The sequence below is a fragment of the Hyla sarda genome, chromosome 1 (assembly GCF_029499605.1).
Source record: "Hyla sarda isolate aHylSar1 chromosome 1, aHylSar1.hap1, whole genome shotgun sequence".
Lineage (NCBI taxonomy): Eukaryota > Metazoa > Chordata > Amphibia > Anura > Hylidae > Hyla > Hyla sarda.
Genome location: NC_079189.1, coordinates 58,278,184 through 58,297,386, shown reverse-complemented (window position 1 = coordinate 58,297,386; position 19,203 = coordinate 58,278,184). Strand labels below are relative to the sequence as shown.

At 43.1% G+C, this 19,203-nt stretch overlaps 1 protein-coding gene across 3 annotated transcripts in view; it reads right to left on the bottom strand.

The window, feature by feature from the left end:
- The window catches only part of EVC2 (EvC ciliary complex subunit 2), a 164,903-nt gene that overhangs the window by 75,701 nt on the left and 69,999 nt on the right, over nucleotides 1–19,203 (bottom strand). For all 3 annotated transcript variants that reach the window (XM_056555125.1, XM_056555126.1, XM_056555127.1), the window contains 2 exons: nucleotides 16,799–16,974; nucleotides 1,328–1,487 (listed from right to left, as the gene is read on the bottom strand). In XM_056555125.1, the coding sequence (XP_056411100.1) occupies nucleotides 1,328–1,487; nucleotides 16,799–16,974 (336 nt within the window). The remainder of the gene's footprint in view (nucleotides 1–1,327; nucleotides 1,488–16,798; nucleotides 16,975–19,203) is intronic.

Below are 19,203 nucleotides of genomic sequence, written 5' to 3'. Positions count from 1 at the left end.
GCCGGGACCCGTGGCTAATAGCGCGCGGCATTGATCGCTGTGCCGCGCGCTATTAACCTTTAGACGCGGCGTTCAAAGTTGAACGCCGCGTCTAAAGTGAAACCGAAAGCATGCCGGCTAGCTCAGTGGGCTGTTCGGGATAGCCGCGGTGAAATCGCGGCATCCCGAACAGCTGACAGGACAGCGGGAGGGCCCCTACCTGCCTCCTCGCTGTCCGATCGCCGAATGACAGCTCAGTGCCTGAGATCCAGGCATGAGCAGTCATGCGGCAGAATCATCGATCACTGGTTTCTTATGAGAAACCAGTGATCAATGTAAAAGATCAGTGTGTGCAGTGTTATAGGTCCCTATGGGACCTATAACACTGCAAAAAAAAAGTGCAAAAAAAAAGTGAATAAACATCATTTAACCCCTTCCCTATTAAAAGTTTGAATCACCCCCCTTTTCCCATAAAAGAAAAAACACAGTGTAAATAAAAATAAACATAAATGGTATCGCCGCGTGCGGAAATGTCCGAATTATAAAAATATATCGTTAATTAAACCGCACGGTCAATGGCGTGCGCGCAAAAAAATTCCAAAGTCCAAAATAGTGCATTTTTGGTCACTTTTTATATCATGAAAAAAATGAATAAAAAGCGATCAATAAGTCCTATCAATGCAAAAATGGTACCGTTAAAAACTTCAGATCACGGCGCAAAAAATGAGCCCTCATACCGCCCCATACACGGAAAAAGGTAAGGTGTCATTTTTACCGAAAAATGTACTACGTAGAAACGGAAGCCCCCAAAAGTTACAAAATGGCGTTTTTTTTTTCAATTTTGTCTCACAATGATTTTTTTTCCCGTTTCACCGTAGATTTTTGGGCACAATGACTGATGTCATTACAAAGTAGAATTGGTGGTGCAAAAAATAAGCCATCATATGGATTTTTAGGTGCAAAATTGAAAGAGTTATGATTTTTTAAAGGCAAGGAGCAAAAAACGAAAATGCAAAAACGGAAAAAACCCCGGTCCTTAAGGGGTTAAAGAGCCCACATTAAACTGTCCTATAGCGGTAAAAAACACTAAGAGGGAGATTTATCAAAACCTGTGCAGAGAAAAAGTGGACCGTTGCCCATAGCAACCAATTAGATAGCTTCTTTCATTTTTAAAAAAGACCTCTGAAATGAAAGAAGCGATCTGATTGGCTGCTATGGGCAAGTGGTTAACCTTTCCTCTGCGCAGGTTTTGATAACTCTCCCCCTAAATAAACACAGACTCTTCTATCGATATACTGAACTCTGGGACATTTATAAACACATATATGCACAAGTCTTCAGTATTTACCTTCTGTGCAATGTTTCGGCTTCGCTTGTTGCTCCATTTCTGGTACATTTTGCGTGTTTCTTGTTTCAAATTGTTTTCTAACTTCTGCTTTACTCTAAGAACTTCTGTCTGGGCCTTTTCCAATAATATCTGTACCTGAGAGTCACTTAGGTGCCCGGCCCTGAAAAACACATCCAATAAAAGAATAATCACTGTATAATGGACAAAAAGCTAATGCATCCAAGAAATCGGTCACATGCAAGTCCAGATGGTAAAGTCTCCCAAGGCTAAAAATTGTAAAACAGACTAAACAGATAGAAAACCACAGGTTGGGGAGGGAAACCAAAGGATACACTCAAATAAACTACGATTAGGTTCCAAAAACACTCATGGTTAGGATTTGTCTTCAGGATACTTAAAGGGGTACTGCGGTGAAAAACATTAATTTTTTTTATTATTTTTATTAGCTGGTGCTAGAAAGTAAAACAGATTTGTAAATTATATAATGTATTAAACAAACCTCAAGGATCTTACCATGCCAGATGGTTTACAAAAATATGCAGAACATGTATTACAATATTATTAAACAATCAATGCGTAAATAAAACATGCATGGAGAATAATGAAACAATAAAGAGAATGTGTGTTAAATTGACTGTGGTCAGAATGGAAATACATTTAAAAAGAAAATATCTTCCTGTGGAGCATACAGCAGCTGAGAATTTCTGGAAGGGTTAAGATTTTTAAATAGATGTAATTTACAAATCTGGTACATTTTCTGGCACCAATTGATAAAAAAAAAAGCAAGGAGGAGTAGAGTGGTTTTAGACCTTTTGTGGAGGTGATAGGAGTTTCAAAGTGAGAGCATCTAAGCTTAAATTGGATGGAGATAGATTAGCTAATAGGTGACGTAGTCTTAAATATTTATAAAAGTCTAACTTATGTATATTGTACTCTTCTTGTGGAGACGTAAAGGGTAATAGAACAGAGTCCCGATATAGTGAGACTGTGTGTGATTTACATTTGGCTATCCAATCACGTAGGTTCAGGTCTGGCATGAAAAGCTGGATAGCAGATAAGGGTATAGGGCTAGGAACCAGGGTTTGAGATGCAGTCTACCTAGATAAGTAAGTGGTCCAGGCTTTACAAGCCACAACTATCAGCTTTAAAAGGACGGGGGGAGGGAGTGGGAAATAACAAAAGATCATGAAGAGAACAGGGGAGTGTGGATCTGAAGTCCACCACTGTCTTAATTGTGACATTAAAGTGGAGATTTAGTAACCTTTAGGTTAGGTTCACACTGTGGAATCTCCGGGCAGAAAGTTTCCACTCTGAGATTCCGAGTGCGGCCAGCGCCAACTCAATCAGTCAGCGCTAGGACCGTGCAGACACTGCAGTCTCCAATAGACCGCAATGTGTTCTGCGAGTATTTCCGCCTGAAGAATGAGCAACGTCATTCTTCAGGTGGAAATTTCCAAGCGGATTTTCCGTTCACAAATTCCACTTCACAAATTCCAAAGTATGAATTTGTAAACGGAAACCCATTCACTACACTGTACATTTTAGCAAGCGGAATTTCTACCTGCAATTTCAAAGCAGAATTGCAAGTGGAAATTCCGTTGTGTGAACCTAACCTTTAAGGGGTACTCCGGCGCTTAGACATCTTATCCCCTATCCAAAGAATAGGGGATAAGATGCCTGATCGCGGGGGTCCCGCCGATGGGGACTCCTGTGATCTTACATGGCGCACCCCGTTAAAATCAGTCACAGCTCCGCCTCCGTGTGACATCACGGCTCCGCCCCTCAATGTAAACCTATTGGAGGGGGCATGGCAGCTATAAGATGTCTAAGCGCCGGAGTACCCCTTTAATGTCTGGTGTGCCTATGCCTCCCGCTAATTTGGATTGTAACAACATAGTAGCTGCTAGTCTTTGTTTCTTTCCTGCACATACAAAGTTGGATAGGATAGGATTAAAAAGGTGCTTTGTAAAAGAATGAGTCTGGGAGGGAGATAGGGATGATGCGGAAAGCATATAATAATTTAGGTAACAGGAACATTTTAAACATGGCTACTCGGCCTGTCCAAGAGATATCAAATTTAGAAAGTCTATTGGCTTCAGTATGAAGGTCTGACAGAAGAGACTCATAATTCGTTTGATATAGTGAGGTATGGGGATATGAAAGACTAACTCCCAAGTATTCTGTTAGTTGTACGCCAATCAAAGGGGTACGTTAAATAGAGATAGTTGCAATCAGCAGGGGGGAGGTTTAGGGGTAAGACTTCGGTTTTAGAATTATTTAACAGGTAGTAAAAGAGCTTCCCAAATTTGCAGATATTATCTAATACTGCCGGGAGAGATGACAACGGGTTCACTAAAGAAAGAATAACATCATCTGCAAATAATGAAATTATATGGGGAGAATTATCTATGTAGATTCCGGATATCTTTTATCTACATAGAAAGTATGTTAATAAGTGGGGATAGGGGGCAGGCTCACAAATTCATTAGACATAGTACCGTTAGCTAGCACCCGAGCTGTTGGACCTGAGTAGAGGGAAGTTATTGCAGACAAAATATTACCCGCAAAACCCATTTTCTCCAGAACTGTGAATGCGTAAGACCATTTGAGGAGATTGAAGGTCTTTTCTGCGTCTAATGCAAGGACCAAGGCTGGGGTGCTATGAGATTCTTTGGGATGAAAAATATGAACCAGCCGTCTAGTATTACAGTGGTCCCTCAACATATGATATTAATTGGTTCCAGGAGAACCATCATATGTTGAAACCATCATATGTCGAGTACATATGTCTATGTAAAAATGGTAATTGGTTCTGGGGCCTTGGAACCATTGTATGTTGAATACATATCTCTATGGGAAACGGCTAATTGGTTCTGGGATGACCATTGTATGTGGAGTGTATGGGGAGTGTTTAACAAACCAGGGTGCCTCCAGCTGTTGCACAACTACAACTCCCAGCATGCATGTACAGCCATTGACTGTCTGGGCATGCTGGGAGTTATAGTTTGGCAATAGCTGGAGGCACACTGATAGGGAAACATTGATGTATGGGGTGTATAGTGTGTATATGTATTGTATGTGATGTGTGACATCGCATTCAGTACTGTACAGTTCTTTAAATACCTTCAGGGGGGGACAGAATGTCCTCCATTACGATCCTGCCGACTACAGCTCTATAGGAAAGGAACGGGAGGGCAGCCAGCAGCTCATTGGATGCCTGCAGCAAGATGCTGCAGGCTATTGGCTATGGCTGCACTGGGGGGGCGGGGCTTACACGGAGCTCACAGTGGAAGCCTGGACAGCATGTTAGCAGGACAGCATGTGAGTAACAGGAGGCAGAACGGGGCACACAGGCACATTAAACAACTATCTGTCAGTTGCTGAAGTTGTCAGCGCTGTCAGATAGCTGTTTGGACGATGGCCCCGACACACAGCAGCATCATATGTCGATGCTGCCTTCAACATACGATGGGCTCTGAGAGGCCATCATATGTTGAAATGGTCATATGTCGGGGCCATCATAAGTCGGGGGGTCACTGTATTGGACATTTGGCGACCCAAAAAAAAGCCAGATTGGTTGGGTTAAGGAGATGAGGTGAATATTTTTAGATCCTGATTTAATAATGATATTGGTCTATACTTTTGGGGGAGATCTGTGGATTTGCCCGGTTTGGGCAGGGTGGTTATAAGTGCTTGTAGGTTTTATTTCGGGACAGCACCAGTGAACATGACGATATTGCAAAAGGAGGTCAGAAATGGGGAGAGGTCATCACTATAAGTTTTATAATATGCACCCGTCGGGGTTACCGGAAGGGAGGGAACGGATCACCTTGTGGACTTCCGCTATAGTTTTGGGTTCATTAAGCAAGGATAGCTGTGCATTTGTAAGGGAGGGTAAATTTAATTTGTCTAAGGAGGTGTAAATTGCAGTCGAGGCATCCGGGATGGTAGGGATAGAATCCGATAAGTTATACAAACTAGTATAGAATGCCTGGAAGCCATCTGCGATAGCTTTTGGCGTATGAAGCTTTTCTTTAGTAGTAGGATGAATAAGGAGGGGGATGCGAGACTTCAATTGTCTTTGTTTTAGGCTGTTAGCCAGGAGTTTACCCGCTTTGTTGTCTTGAGAATAGTATTTGGATCCCGTTTTGAGGAAGGACTTCCCGTATGATGTCAGCATATAGCAGCGAAGATCGCGTCTAAGGGACATTAATTGAGAAGTTGTGGACAAGGAGCGAGTGGTTTTATTGAGTGTTTCTAGTGCTTGTAGTTGTGACAATAGGGTATTTATTTTGTGGTCCCTTTGGCATTTGAGAATAGAGCTGTATTTGATACACATTCCCATAATGACTGCTTTGTGGCAGTTCCGTAAGGTGATCAGTGCATGATACAGAGGGCTCATTTAATTGAAAATATTCCGCTATATCAGCCCTGAATCATTTGGAATATTCCTTGTGGGAGAGTAAAAATTGGCCAATACACCACATGTAGGACATTGCTGAGGACACAGAGTCACTCAAGATAAGAGAAACTGCCGCATGATCTGACCAGGAGATCGTGCCTATTTTGGTTTTTTGGATTGATTGTAAAAGATGGTTCTCCCCACAAGGAACATATCCAACCTGGAGTATGTGTTTGGGCAACTGACAGGTGGGTGAAGTCTCTTTCAGTGGTGTGGTGTAAACGCTATACAAATAATTCATTTTCCCAGGCCCAAGGGGATAGAGAAAGTGAAGGAATATGAGAGTGGGAAGTGGAGTCTATTGTGGGATTCATTACAGAATTAAAATCTCCACAATAATTAAAGACCCCCCCCACACTCGCCTCCTGACCCGTTTTAATAGAGAATTGAGAAACCTGAGTTGCCCTGAGTGTTCTAGTGTAAAAGAAACAGTATTTGTAGGGTGTTTTAACCTGTGTGCGTCTTTCTGGAGCAAATGTGTCTCCTGGGCACATACTGTATGACATCACATTTTAGTTTCTGAACCTCTTTCCAAAAATAGGAATGTTTGTGTGGCACATTGAGACCATTGACATTAATGCTAGCTATATGTACAACCATAATTCAGGTAGCAGGTATATATATGAAAATGCAGGAAAATCAACATACAAGGAAGAAGGCATGCCACCCAGCCAGCACGCACCTCCTTACTGAATTCAGGTAAGGCACTGATGTGTACAATTGAGATATTAGACCAAACAGGAACAATTAACAACAAACAGAGAAAATATAACAGACCGTGAGATTCACATGAGAAAAACATTATGTGAATCAACTGGTAGGAGCCAACAGTTGTTGAAGGGGCAACAGTTCGTTCTGAAGCCTTAGGTGGGCAGGACCAGGGCCGGCCTTAGGGGTGTGCGAGCTGTGCGGCCGCACAGGGCGCCATAGCAACAGGGGCGCCGGGCGGCAGACACAGCTCGCACCAGGTATATGTAATTTGTATTGCCCGACGTGCAGTCCGGGCGCCGGGCAGGTAACTTCTTCAGACATTTAGCACTGCTTCGGGCAAGCAGCGCTAAATGCTGGTGTAATGAAGAAAACTGTGCCCTGTAGCGGAATGTGACCCTCCGCACAGGGACACAGTTTTCTGCTTTGCAGGCTGCTCCCTCTCATTCCATTCCCACTACCCTCCCTCAACTGTGTCCCTATGCGGAGGGTCACATTCCGCTTCAGGGGACAGTTTTCTTCATTACACAGGGAGGTTTCACTTACCCTGCCCTCCTCTGCGTCTCCGGTTGGCTGGCTGGCCCGAGTCTGAAGAGGGACGTCGCTCATGTGGCGTACCTCCGCAGACCCGCACAGGAGGACGTCAGTGACGTCACTCGTCAGGCCGACACCGGAGAGAAGCGCAGCGAAGGACAGGTAAGTGTGTCTATGTGTGTGTGTGCATGTGTGGGTGTCTGTCTGTCTGTGTGTGGGTGTCTGTGTGTCTGCGTGCATGTGTGGGTGTCTGTCTGTGTGTGTGTGTGTGTGTGTGTGTGTATGTGCGTGCATGGGTGTCTGTCTGTCTGTGTGAATCCGTGGGGGGGGGGGGGGGAACCTGCTACTACCTAATGTGGGGAACCTGCTACTACCTAATGCGGAGAACCTGCTACTACCTTATGTGGAGAACCTGCTTCTACCTAATTTGGGGAACCTGCTTCTACCTAGTGTGGGGAACCTGCTCCTACCTAATGTGGGGAACCTGCTCCTACCTAATGTGGGGAACCTGCTACTACCTAATGTGGGGAACATGCTACTACCTAATGTGGGGAACTATACTGCACCTAATGTGGGGAACTATACTGCACCTAATGTGGGGAACTATACTGCCAACCTAATGTGGAGAACTATACTGCACCTAATGTGGGGGAACTATACTGCACCTAATGTGGCAGAACTATACTGCACCTAATGTGGCAGAACTATACTGCATCTAATGTGGAGGAACTATACTGCACCTAATGTGGGGAAATATATGGCACCTAATGTGGGGGAACTATACTGCACCTAATGTGGGGAACTATATGGCACCTAATGTGGTGGGGGAACTATACTGCACCTAATGTGGGGGAACTATACTGCACCTAATGTGGGGAACTATATGGCACCTAATGTGGTGGGGGAACTATACTGCACCTAATGTGGGGAACTATACTGCACCTAATGTGGGGGAACTATACTGCACCTAATGTGGGGGAACTATACTGCACCTAATGTGGGGGAACTATACTGCACCTAATGTGGGGGAACTATACTGCACCTAATGTGGGGGAACTATACTGCACCTAATGTGGAGAGCTATACTGCACCTAATGTGGGGGAACAATACTGCATCTGATTAAGGGGAGCAGGGGACTGGTGAAGGGGTACATGGGACTGATTAAGGGGGCAGGGGACTTATGAGATATAAAAATATTTGTTACAAATATTTTTTTTCTTTGTGTACGTTTATGGGGGGGGGCACATGGTTAGCTTACACAGGGCACCTGAACACCTAAGGCCGGCCCTGGACAGGACTAACAGGTCAGCTCAGACAAAGAGTCAAAGAACAGAGAACATGTAATTACCACCTTTAGAAAAATGAGGGAAAAAATGGAAAGTCAGTTGTTGCAAAGTTTAGAGCAATGTTTCTCAGCTGGAGATTCACCAGTAGTGGAGAGATCCAAATTCCATGAGGAAAGAAGGGATTGACCTTCTTGCTCGGGTCTCATGATATGAAGTGTGTCACCTCTTCTGACGAGTAGACGACAGGGAAGCCCCATCATCTATAAGCTATTTATGGAATTTCGAAGAGTTTGGGTAATTGGCTGAAGTTCTCTGCGGGCTTGTAAGGTGGCAGCAGACAAGTCAGCATAAACTGAAATCTTGTGGAAGGGCACTGGCAATCCCCCATTTTTGCTGTAAACTCCATAATCCTTTCTTTCACATTGAAGAAATGGACTCTTGCTAGAATGTCCCGTGGCACAGAGTCGTCCATGTGTTTTGGCCGAAGGACTCTATGTGCCCTGTCTACCTCCATTTCATGAGGAATGCAAGAAGGGAGAGTTACTTTTATCAGGGACCGAACATATTCAGGGATATCTTCAAGTGAAACAGACTCAGGAACGGCGCACAATTTAATATTATTGCGGTGACTCCTGTCTTCCAAGTCTGCCACTTTAGCTCTTAGCTCGGCTACCACTTCTGACATTTCATTGTGAGAATCTATAAGAACATTATGGGAGACCGAGAAATCTTCAAATTTGGTTTCAACATGGACCATTCTCCCAGTGAGATCCATGCATGTCAGCAAGAAAAGTCTTACGTAATGCCAGCAGCATCCCTTTCATCGCAGTATCAGTGAGTGAGGTGTCTGACACTATTATGGTATCTAGCTCAGCTACCTCTTGGTCTGTGGATATAGAGAGAGGGTCCCATGCACATACCTCTGAGGAAGTAGCTTGAGCAGACATTTGGGGCCACTGTTTAGCAGGGTTCTGTGTTGGAGAGGGAGAGGGTTATCCCCACGAGGCTCTGCGCGGTGCCATCTTGGTTGATGTCGGCTACGCTGTGAGCCGCGTACAGAGAGGCTCCTGGAGAGTGAGAATCGCTGTGCTCGCGAGATTTGCAATGTAGCGCTGGGTCTGATGTGGACCCACGCGAGGGGACTCGGCCAGGAGATTCTGGGTTACAGCCATTGGCAGGCTGTGAGGCAGGCACGGAGGAGTGCTCTGTGAGGCTGGCGCCATCATGGGAGCTGCGAGCCAAGCGGGCAAAGTAGAATTTGGAGAGCTTCTCCTGATGCACCGGCTTTTTTCCTCCTCACGGGCATCTCGGGCAAGATTTTAGGCACTGGTGTGGCAAGTTCGTCATCGGTAAGTGCTTGTTCAAGTCGCTTAAGGTATGAAGCTCCTCAGTCAGGCATCCATTCACCTCGGCAGCCAGGCCACGGCCCTCTAGAGTGCCCCTTTAAATACCTTCTTATTTTCTTACTGCAGATTTGTTATTTTTTTATATATATTTTATATTAATAAAAAAGTATTGGGACACCTACAAACAACTAAAGAAGGGATAAAGGGCCCAGAGGTGAAAATCTCAGGTTTGCCATCTAGTGTTCTCCTATGAGAATATTTGTCTTCTCTGCGGTTATGGTTGTGGACTGATGAGAGTGCTTTAAAAGGACATATATGACGCTGAAAAACTTATCCCCTATCCAACTGCTGGAACCCCCTGCGATCTCCTGCATGGGGCCACGTCTCTTCTCGTGAGCGAGGTGTGCCGATCCCCACATGAAGCTGTGGCCGACACGCCCCCTCCATGTATCTCTATGGGAGAGCCGTTCAGCTATCTTTGGCTCTCTGGATGGGTCGTTGCCCTGTACGGGGGATAGTCCCTTTGAACAGAGATTAATGTTTTAGTGTGATACTTCTCCTTTAGGGTTTATTCATACATACAGTATCCTGCGCAGTTTTGATGCGTAGATTTGATGCGCAGGATTTGAAGCTGTGCTCAGTCATTTAGTTTACATTGAAACCTGCAGCAGAAAATCCAGCACATCAAATCTGTGCATTAAATCTGCGCAGGATTCTGTACGTGTGAATAGACCCTTAAGGGGTATTCCGGGATTTTTGGTTCTTTGAATATAAGACAGAGACAGCAAAGTTAAAGGGGTATTCCATGCCAAAACTTTTTTTTATATATCAACTGGCTCCGGAAAGTTAAACAGATTTGTAAATTACTTTGATTAAAAAATCTTAATCCTTCCAATATTTATTAGCTTCTGAAGTTGAGTTGTTGTTTTCTGTCTAACTGCTTTCTGATGACTCACGTCCCGGGAGCTGTGCAGTTCCTATGGGGATATTCTCCCATCATGCACAGCTCCCGGGACGGGACATCATCAATGAGCAGTTAGACAGAAACTTCAGAAGCTAATAACTATTGGAAGGATTAAGATTTTTTAATAGAAGTGATATACAAATCTGTTTAACTTTCCGGAGCCAGTTGATATATAAAAAAAAAGTTTTTGCCTGGAATACCCCTTTAATCTAGCTACTAATGTAGTTTAAATTACCTGTGTTTGGTGGCTGGTATCAAATTTTTTTGTCTTCCCTTTCCCAGAAAGTTTATTTTCTGCAGCCTACAAAATTAGTGTTGTCTCGGACCTTGCTGCTGTGCAGCCCAAGACAATATATCACATATTAGGTGCTGAAAGGGGGTTTGGATGGTTTGTCTGTTGTGTGTGAACCCAGCCCCCTGATGATCTTACCGGTGCACATATGTGTACATTCGTCATCACACAGATCCACAGCCTGTGTGTTAAGTTGTTGGGGCAAGTCGTGTGATCAAAGGCAGAATGGCTGTGCTGCAATGGGTGGGCTGACCTATGTGTTAGAGAGAAATAAGTCACCTCTTTGGCCCAATACTCGAGTTGCGCCCCTGTACCCTTGCTGCCCTGTCAGGCAGACTCCATTGTGCCCCCCCCCCCCCCCCTTTACCTATGTTCCATAAATAGTACTAAGTGCCTATGTTATTCAATGTAATGTACATATATTGTATATTATATTACCTTTAAGTAATGTTGCAATGTGTTGTAACCAAGGAAGGTACCAGTGACCATGTGACCTATAGAGTGGCCTATGGGACCCCTCTAGAGCCTCCCCCATATAAACCCTGGGAGGAGCGAGCTTGTCAGTTCAATGCATGCTGAGGAACAGTCAAGACCTAGAGAGAGTGTCTGGTATCCTGAGGAGGCCTAAAGCCAGCCACGCTTCCACAAGTCTACTACTCCACAGGTGAACGTCAAAACCTGGTAAGCTACAAATGGGGTGAAGTCTGTCTAGTCAGTACCAGTCAAGTCAGTCAAGGTTAATCTGTGTCAAGTCAGCGTGGCCCTGCATCAAATCATCCATGTCCACTACAAGTCCCCGCGAGCCCTAAAGTCTCTGAAGTCACTGGTCACCTCCTTGGGCTTGGCTGAGCTGTTAAGACTGTTACATCTGTCTAACTCAGTAAAGCTGCCGTTGTTCTGTAACTTGGCATCAGAATCATTATTTGCCCCGTACCTAGCCCAGGATCAAGCGGTATACCTTCGGGTGGTGTAGAGGTAAAACCAAGCCCTGGCATCAAAAACACAAGGGGTTAATGCCATCTTCCCTTAGGGTAATAACATCTGCCCTCCATCACACCCTCACCACACCTTACACCTTAAAACAAAGAATCCTGAGGATTGTAGTCTGTGAGACGCCACAGAAACAGGAATTAGCCGGTTCCCCAAACAAACCAGTAGCGTGATGGGGACACAGGACACAGCCATTTATCACCAAAACAAGCACAGATCCTTGGTCAGCATGTCCATTACTGTATGACCATAAAGTGACTTTAGTACTTCTGTCATACAGTAATGTTCATGCTTAGGAAGGATCCGTGCTTGTCTTTGGGGCTAAATGGCTATGTTGTGAGATTACCATAATGCTGTGGCTATCTTTTTGTGAACTGGGTATTTCCTGTTGGATTTTTCCCTCAAACTACACATCCCATCATTTCATGTTTGTAAGTGTGAGGGCACTTTCTTCCTTCCCACACATCAGCCGACGCACTGCAACCTGGGAAAACCGGAGACATGAGTAATTTTGTATGCCGTTTAAAATAAATATTTGGGCGAAAATCAAAGAAGAATTGCAAGACCACCATCACATACAGGTACAGATTATAAACTATAATCTACACTAACTTTACAGCCCCTGTAGCAGAGTAAAAAAAATGTTTTATGGAATACCCCTTTAATTACTAAAATCACCTTATATTGGATAACCCCTTTAAGAGTACCGTTTATATGTTATTTTTCTAGTTATACTTTCATTTACAATAAAAATGATCTGATTACAAAAATAAAGAAATAGATAGTGACTGTATGGCTTGAACACAAAACTATGAGACCAACCGGCTACAGATACATATTATAAATTGTTGAAAACCAGAAGGCGCTCAGGCTACAATGCAAATATGGAAGAAGATTTACTCAACCCTCAATATATGATTTTTAATTTGAACTGTTTTCGCCAGATTAGTTCTGTATTCCGCAGACGCAGATTACATTGTTTATTTCCACTCAGAGGACAAGTTAATTCCTGCAGCTGTTCTTTTTGTGACAGAATGAATAGAAAACTTTGACTCGGTTCGGTTCTCGCTAAGCCATGTGACCTAAAGAATTCTGTCAGGTGGGTACAAGAAAGACAGATAATGTATTTTCTGCAGGCTGTCGGCTCGAAAGATTAATGTCACCTTGCATCAAGTGTATCGAAGGGAGAATTCAATGTATTAATCGGAGTTAAAACTATGTGGATACAGGGCAAAACCTAGCAAAGGGACATAAAGGAAACTAATATAGTATGTATCTGGATGGTGCTTATAAAAAGGAGCAGGAAGCCCAAATTGGCTCCAAATCACTTAACCTTTTAAGTGATCTTCTGTTTTATTTTTTTTAGCCTCCTCGCCTTCTAGGATTACGTTAAGACATTTTGTTTATTTTATACACAGTAAAAAAAAATGTATTTGTTTTCAATAAACATAGATTGTGCAAAAATAATATATGAAAGGCATAACATGGTACATCAGTAGGAACAGGGTTGGGGTGTCTAGGGACAATAAAGCCAGTGGCGTCAAGGTACTAGTAAAAGGTAACAAGTATAATTCTCATCATAAATGAAGGCTTATTTTTATGTGGGACAAGTCTTTATTTTTAATGGTACCCTTCATAAATGTTTGTGGTGGTAAAAAAAAGTGCAACTGCATCTCTATTCCAACAGGACACCAAGGGTCTCGGCCTCCAGACTAAGGGGAAAACGCTACAAGCCTCCACCAAGAGTCAACATTTTCCTTCTGGCGGGAGTCTGGTTTAGAAAACAGAGAAGGGATTCTGAACTCCCATATATTCAACTGTATCAGCATCCTTGGAACAATATTATTGACATATTGGCAGAAGCAGAACAGAGTACAAGTCCCTGCCCAGCCACTAGTGCTTCCTGTGTGTTAGAGGTAGACCAATCAGAACTCTCTGCATTAAACAGCTTCCGGATCTGACCAGAAGAGGATGGGATGAGATGGGAAAGATAAGGGCAAAAGGCAAAGTAGTGTAGGAGCTGGGACAGGTAAGTGTTCTCAGCTGGCAACGTCACATAATTCAAATAAGGGGGGCACACTATCACAATAAGGGACACTATTCAGTTAAGGGGGCAATGTTGCACATCAAGGGGCATGGTGGCATATTTCAGGTTTTTTTATGAGGCCCAGTGGCAGCATTCTACTAGATGAAGGGGCAAAGTGGCACAATGGCATCATTAAGTTAAAGGAGCACAATCTCACAATAAGGGGCATGGTGGAATAATTCAGAAATATAAGGGGGCACAGTGGTACAATGAGGGGTAGCTTGGCATTATTATGTTAGATAAGGGGGCAAAATGGCACAATAAGGGACACAATGGCATCATGTTTAGGGGGCACAGTGATATCATTCAGTTAGTTAATGGGGCACAGGGGTATGATGTGAATATACATGTTTATTCTATTCTGCCTCTGAATGCATACGATCAGTGCTGTAGTCCCTGTAAAATCTGCAGTTAAATGATAGGTACAGTGGGGCAAAAAAGTATTTAGTCAGTCAACAATTGTGCAAGTTCTCCCACTTAAAAAGATGCCCCCCCCCCCTGTGCACCCTTAACTAACTGAATGATATCATTGTGCCTGTAATTTTCATCATAGGTATACCTCAACTATGAGAGACATAATGAGAAAAAGTATTTGGTCACCTACAAACAAGCAAGATTTCTGGCTCACACAGACCTGTAACTTCTTCTTTAATAGTCTCCCCTGTCCTCCACTCGTTACCCTTATTAATGGCACCTGTTTGAACTTGTTATCAGTATAAAATACACCTGTCCACAACCTCAAACAGTCACACTCCAAACTCCACTATGGCCAAGAGCTGTCGAAGGAGACCAGAAACAAAATTGTAGACCTGCACCAGGCTGGGAAGACTGAATCTGCAATAGGCAAGCAGCTTGGTGTGAAGAAATCAACTGTGGGAGCAATTATTAGAAAATGGAAGACATACAAGACCAATGATAATCTCCCTCGATCGGGGGCTCCACGTAAGATCTCCCTCCGAGGTGTCAAAATGATCACAAGAAGGGTGAGTAAAAATCCCAGAACCACACAGGGGGAACTAGTGAATGACCTGCAGAGAGCTTGGACCAAAGTAACAAAGGCTACCATCAGTAACAAACTACGCCGCCAGGGACTCAAATCATGCAGTGCCAGACGTGTCCCCCTGCTTACGCCAGTACATGTCCAGGCTCGTCTTAAGTTTGCTAGAGAGCATTTGGATGATCCAGAAGAGGACTGGGAGAATGTCATATGGTCAGATGAAACCAAAGTAGAACTTTCTGGTAAAAACTCAACTAGTCGTGTTTGGAGGAGAAAGAATGCTGAGTTGCATCCAAAGAACACCATACCTACTGTGAAGTATGGGGGTGGAAACATCATGCTTTGGGGCTGTTTTTGAGCAAAGGGACCAGGATGAATGATCTATGTAAAGGAAAGAATGAATGAGGCCATGTATCGTGAGATTTTGAGCTAAAACCTCCTTCCATCAGCAAGGACATTGAAGATGAAACGTGGCTGGGTCTTTCAGAATGACAATGATCCCAAACACACCACCCGGGCAATGAAGGAGTGGCTTTGTAAGAAGCATTTCAAGGTCCTGGAGTGGCCTAACCAGTCTCCAGATCTAAACCCCATAGAAAACATTTGGAGGGAGTTGAAAGTCCGTGTTGCCCAGCGACAGCCCCAAAACATCACTGCTCTAGAGGAGATCTGCATGGAGGAATGGGCCAAAATACCAGCAACAGTGTGTGAAAAACTTGTGAAGACTTACAGAAAAGGATTGACCTCTGTCATTGCCAACAAAGGGTTTATAACAAAGTATTGAGATGAACTTTTGTTATTTACCAAATACTTATTATCCACCACAATTTGAATATACATTCTTTAAAAATCAGACAATGTGATTTTATGGAGTTTTTTACTCATTATGTCTCTCATAGTGGAAGTATACCTATGATGAAAATTACAGGCCTCTTTTACAGGCCTTTTTAAGTGGGAGAACTTGCACAATTGATGGCTGACTAAAAAATTTTTTTCCCAACTGTAGGTACCATCTTTCTAGTTTGTAAAGCACCAGACCCCAGCATATCTTTAGAATTGTTCATATCATTCAGGGATCTGTAGAGTTGCATAAAACATTCTTCTATAGCACGTTTTACCCTGAGAATAGGTTTATTTGCTTATAAGGTAATAAGAATTTTCCACTTTATGTAATACTGTGTGCATCCAGTACACCATGTAGTGAAAATGTGTTAGGTGGCCCTCTTTACTTGTTGGCTTTATAGCTGATTATTAGGGCACTGTACAGTAAGATTTATGCAATGCCTTCCTGTATTGCCCATCTTAGTGGGCACAGTTACCTAATCCCAAACTGCCACGCACACTTAGCACAAAGGCTATAGAGAAACCCTACCAGATATGCAGCAGAAAGGTATAGGCGATGCATGCCTACAGCAGTACAGAGGAGTTGCCCGGGTGAAAGGGGGGCCCAAGCAGAACTTTAGCCAAACTCCTGATATGGGGCTCTAGGAAGCGGAATTTAGGATGCAACATCATAGTACCCTATACTTATTGAGGTAAAGTGCAATGTGCTTAATCTATTGGACTTAAATTGATCAAATATGTAGCTAGCGCCAAACCTCAAGGTTACCACGCATACATTTATCTTTTGCTTTATATTTAGCACAGAGAATATATTCTTCAGCGTGTCCTACTGTGTAAATACAGTTGTACAATACAATGAATGTGCAGAAGTCCTGTATATCACCCTTGCCATCGTCCTCTAGTAGTAATGATTTATGCTTTCATTTATCCCTCCCGATATGGTAGAAAACTGGAATCTTTACCTTTCGCTCCTGTTAATAAGGTTTGCAATCTGTGTAGCTGCTGAGTTCAAAACACATCGTGAGCGGCTGTCACTTAGCTGGAGGTTGTATAACAAGTTCTTTCGTACAGCAAATCTTTTGTTCATGTGATGTTTTTTGGTAGCATGCAAGAAATCTAAAAGATCTTCTGTCTCTTCCTGAAGACAGACAAAAAAATAAATCATTTTGTGTAAGTGTTTATCCAGAGAAATAAGAAGATATGGTGCACTCAGTCACTAGTCATGGAGAGAAGCAGGACCTGGGGGGCACATAAGGGTATACCAGTGTTTATTATTAACTAGCTGAGTACCTAGCGTTGCCCATTCTTTCTGCCTAAACCTTGTGGGAGAAGAAAAGCATCAATGATATATAAATTGTCTGGGGGTGGTTCATTGTGATCTGCACCGAGTACTGCCTGCTACCCTGCTTTCTCAGTCTCCTGAATATCTGTCGGGGGATAGCAGCCATATTGTAGCTCTTCAGGAAGTTGGGAAAGCTGGGTGGCACACACACTGTGTGTTTATCATTACCATACTGTGGCCTCACTGTGTTTATTATTCCTGTACTGTGACATCACTATTTATTATCCCTGTACTGTGACATCACTGTGTATATTATCTCTGTACTGTAATATCACTATTTATTATCCCTGTACTGTGAGATTACTATTTATTATTCTTGAAATGTGACATCCCGTTTATTATTTTTGTTCTCTGACATTACTGTTTGAATTATCTCTGTACCGTGACATCACTGTGTATTATCCCTGTACTATGACATCACTGTGTATTATCCCTGTACTGTGACATCACTGTGTGTATTATGCCTGTACTATGACATCACTGTGTATTATCCCTGTATTGTGACATCACTGTGTATATTATCCCTGTACTGTGACATCACTGTGTATTATCCCTGTACTATGACATCACTGTGTATTATCCCTGTACTGTGACATCACTGTGTTTATTATCCTTGTATTGTGACATCACTGTGTATTATCCCTGTACTGTGACATCACTGTGTATATTATCCCTGTACTGTGACATCACTGTGTGTATTATCCCTGTACTGTGACATCACTGTATGTATTATCCCTGTACTGTGACATCACTGTGTGTATTATCCCTGTACTGTGACATCACTGTGTGTATTATCCCTGTACTGTGACATCACTGTGTGTATTATCCCTGTACTGTGACATCACTGTGTGTATAATCCCTGTACTGTGGCATCACTGTTCATTATCCCTGTACTGTGACATCACTGTGTGTATTATTCCTGTACTGTGGCATCACTGTTCATTATCCCTGTATTGTGACATCACTGTGTTTAGTATCCCTGTACTGTGACATCACTGTGTATATTATCCCTGTACTGTGACATCACTGTGTATTATCCCTGTACTGTGACATCACTGTGTTTATTATCCCTGTACTGTGACATCACTGTGTGCATTATCCCTGTACTGTGACATCACTGTGTGTATTATCCCTGTATCGTGGCATCACTGTGTGTATTATTCCTGTACTGTGACATCACTGTGTATTATCCCTGTACTGTGACATCACTGTGTATTATCCCTGTACTGTAACATCACTGTGTGTATTATCCCTGTACTGTGACATCACTGTGTATTATCCCTGTACTGTGACATCACTGGGTGTATTATCCCTGTACTGTGACATCACTGTGTATATTATCCCTGTACTGTGACATCACTGTGTATATTATCCCTGTACTATGACATCACTGTGTGTATTATCCCTGTACTGTGACATCACTGTGTGTATTATCCCTGTACTGTGACATTACTGTGTATATTATCCCTGTACTGTGACATCACTGTGTGTATTATCCCTGTATTGTGACATCACTGTGTGTATTATCCCTGTACTGTGACATCACTGTGTATTATCCCTGTACTGTGACATCACTGGGTGTATTATCCCCGTACTGTGACCTCACTGTGTATATTATCCCTGTACTGTGACATCACTGTGTATATTATCCCTGTACTGTGACATCACTGTGTGTATTATCCCTGTACTGTGACATCACTGTGTATATTATCCCTGTACTGTGACATCACTGTGTGTATTATCCCTGTATTGTGACATCACTGTGTGTATTATCCCAGTACTGTGACATCACTGTGTGTATTATGCCTGTACTGTGACATCACTGTGTGTATTATCCCTGTACTGTGACATCACTGTGTATTATCCCTGTACTGTGACATCACTGTGTTTATTATCCCTGTACTTTGACATCACTGTGTGTATTATCCCTCTACTGTGACATCACTGTGTGTGTTATCCCTGTACTGTGACATCAATGTGTGTGTTATCCCTGTACTGTGACATCAATGTGTATTATCCCTGTAC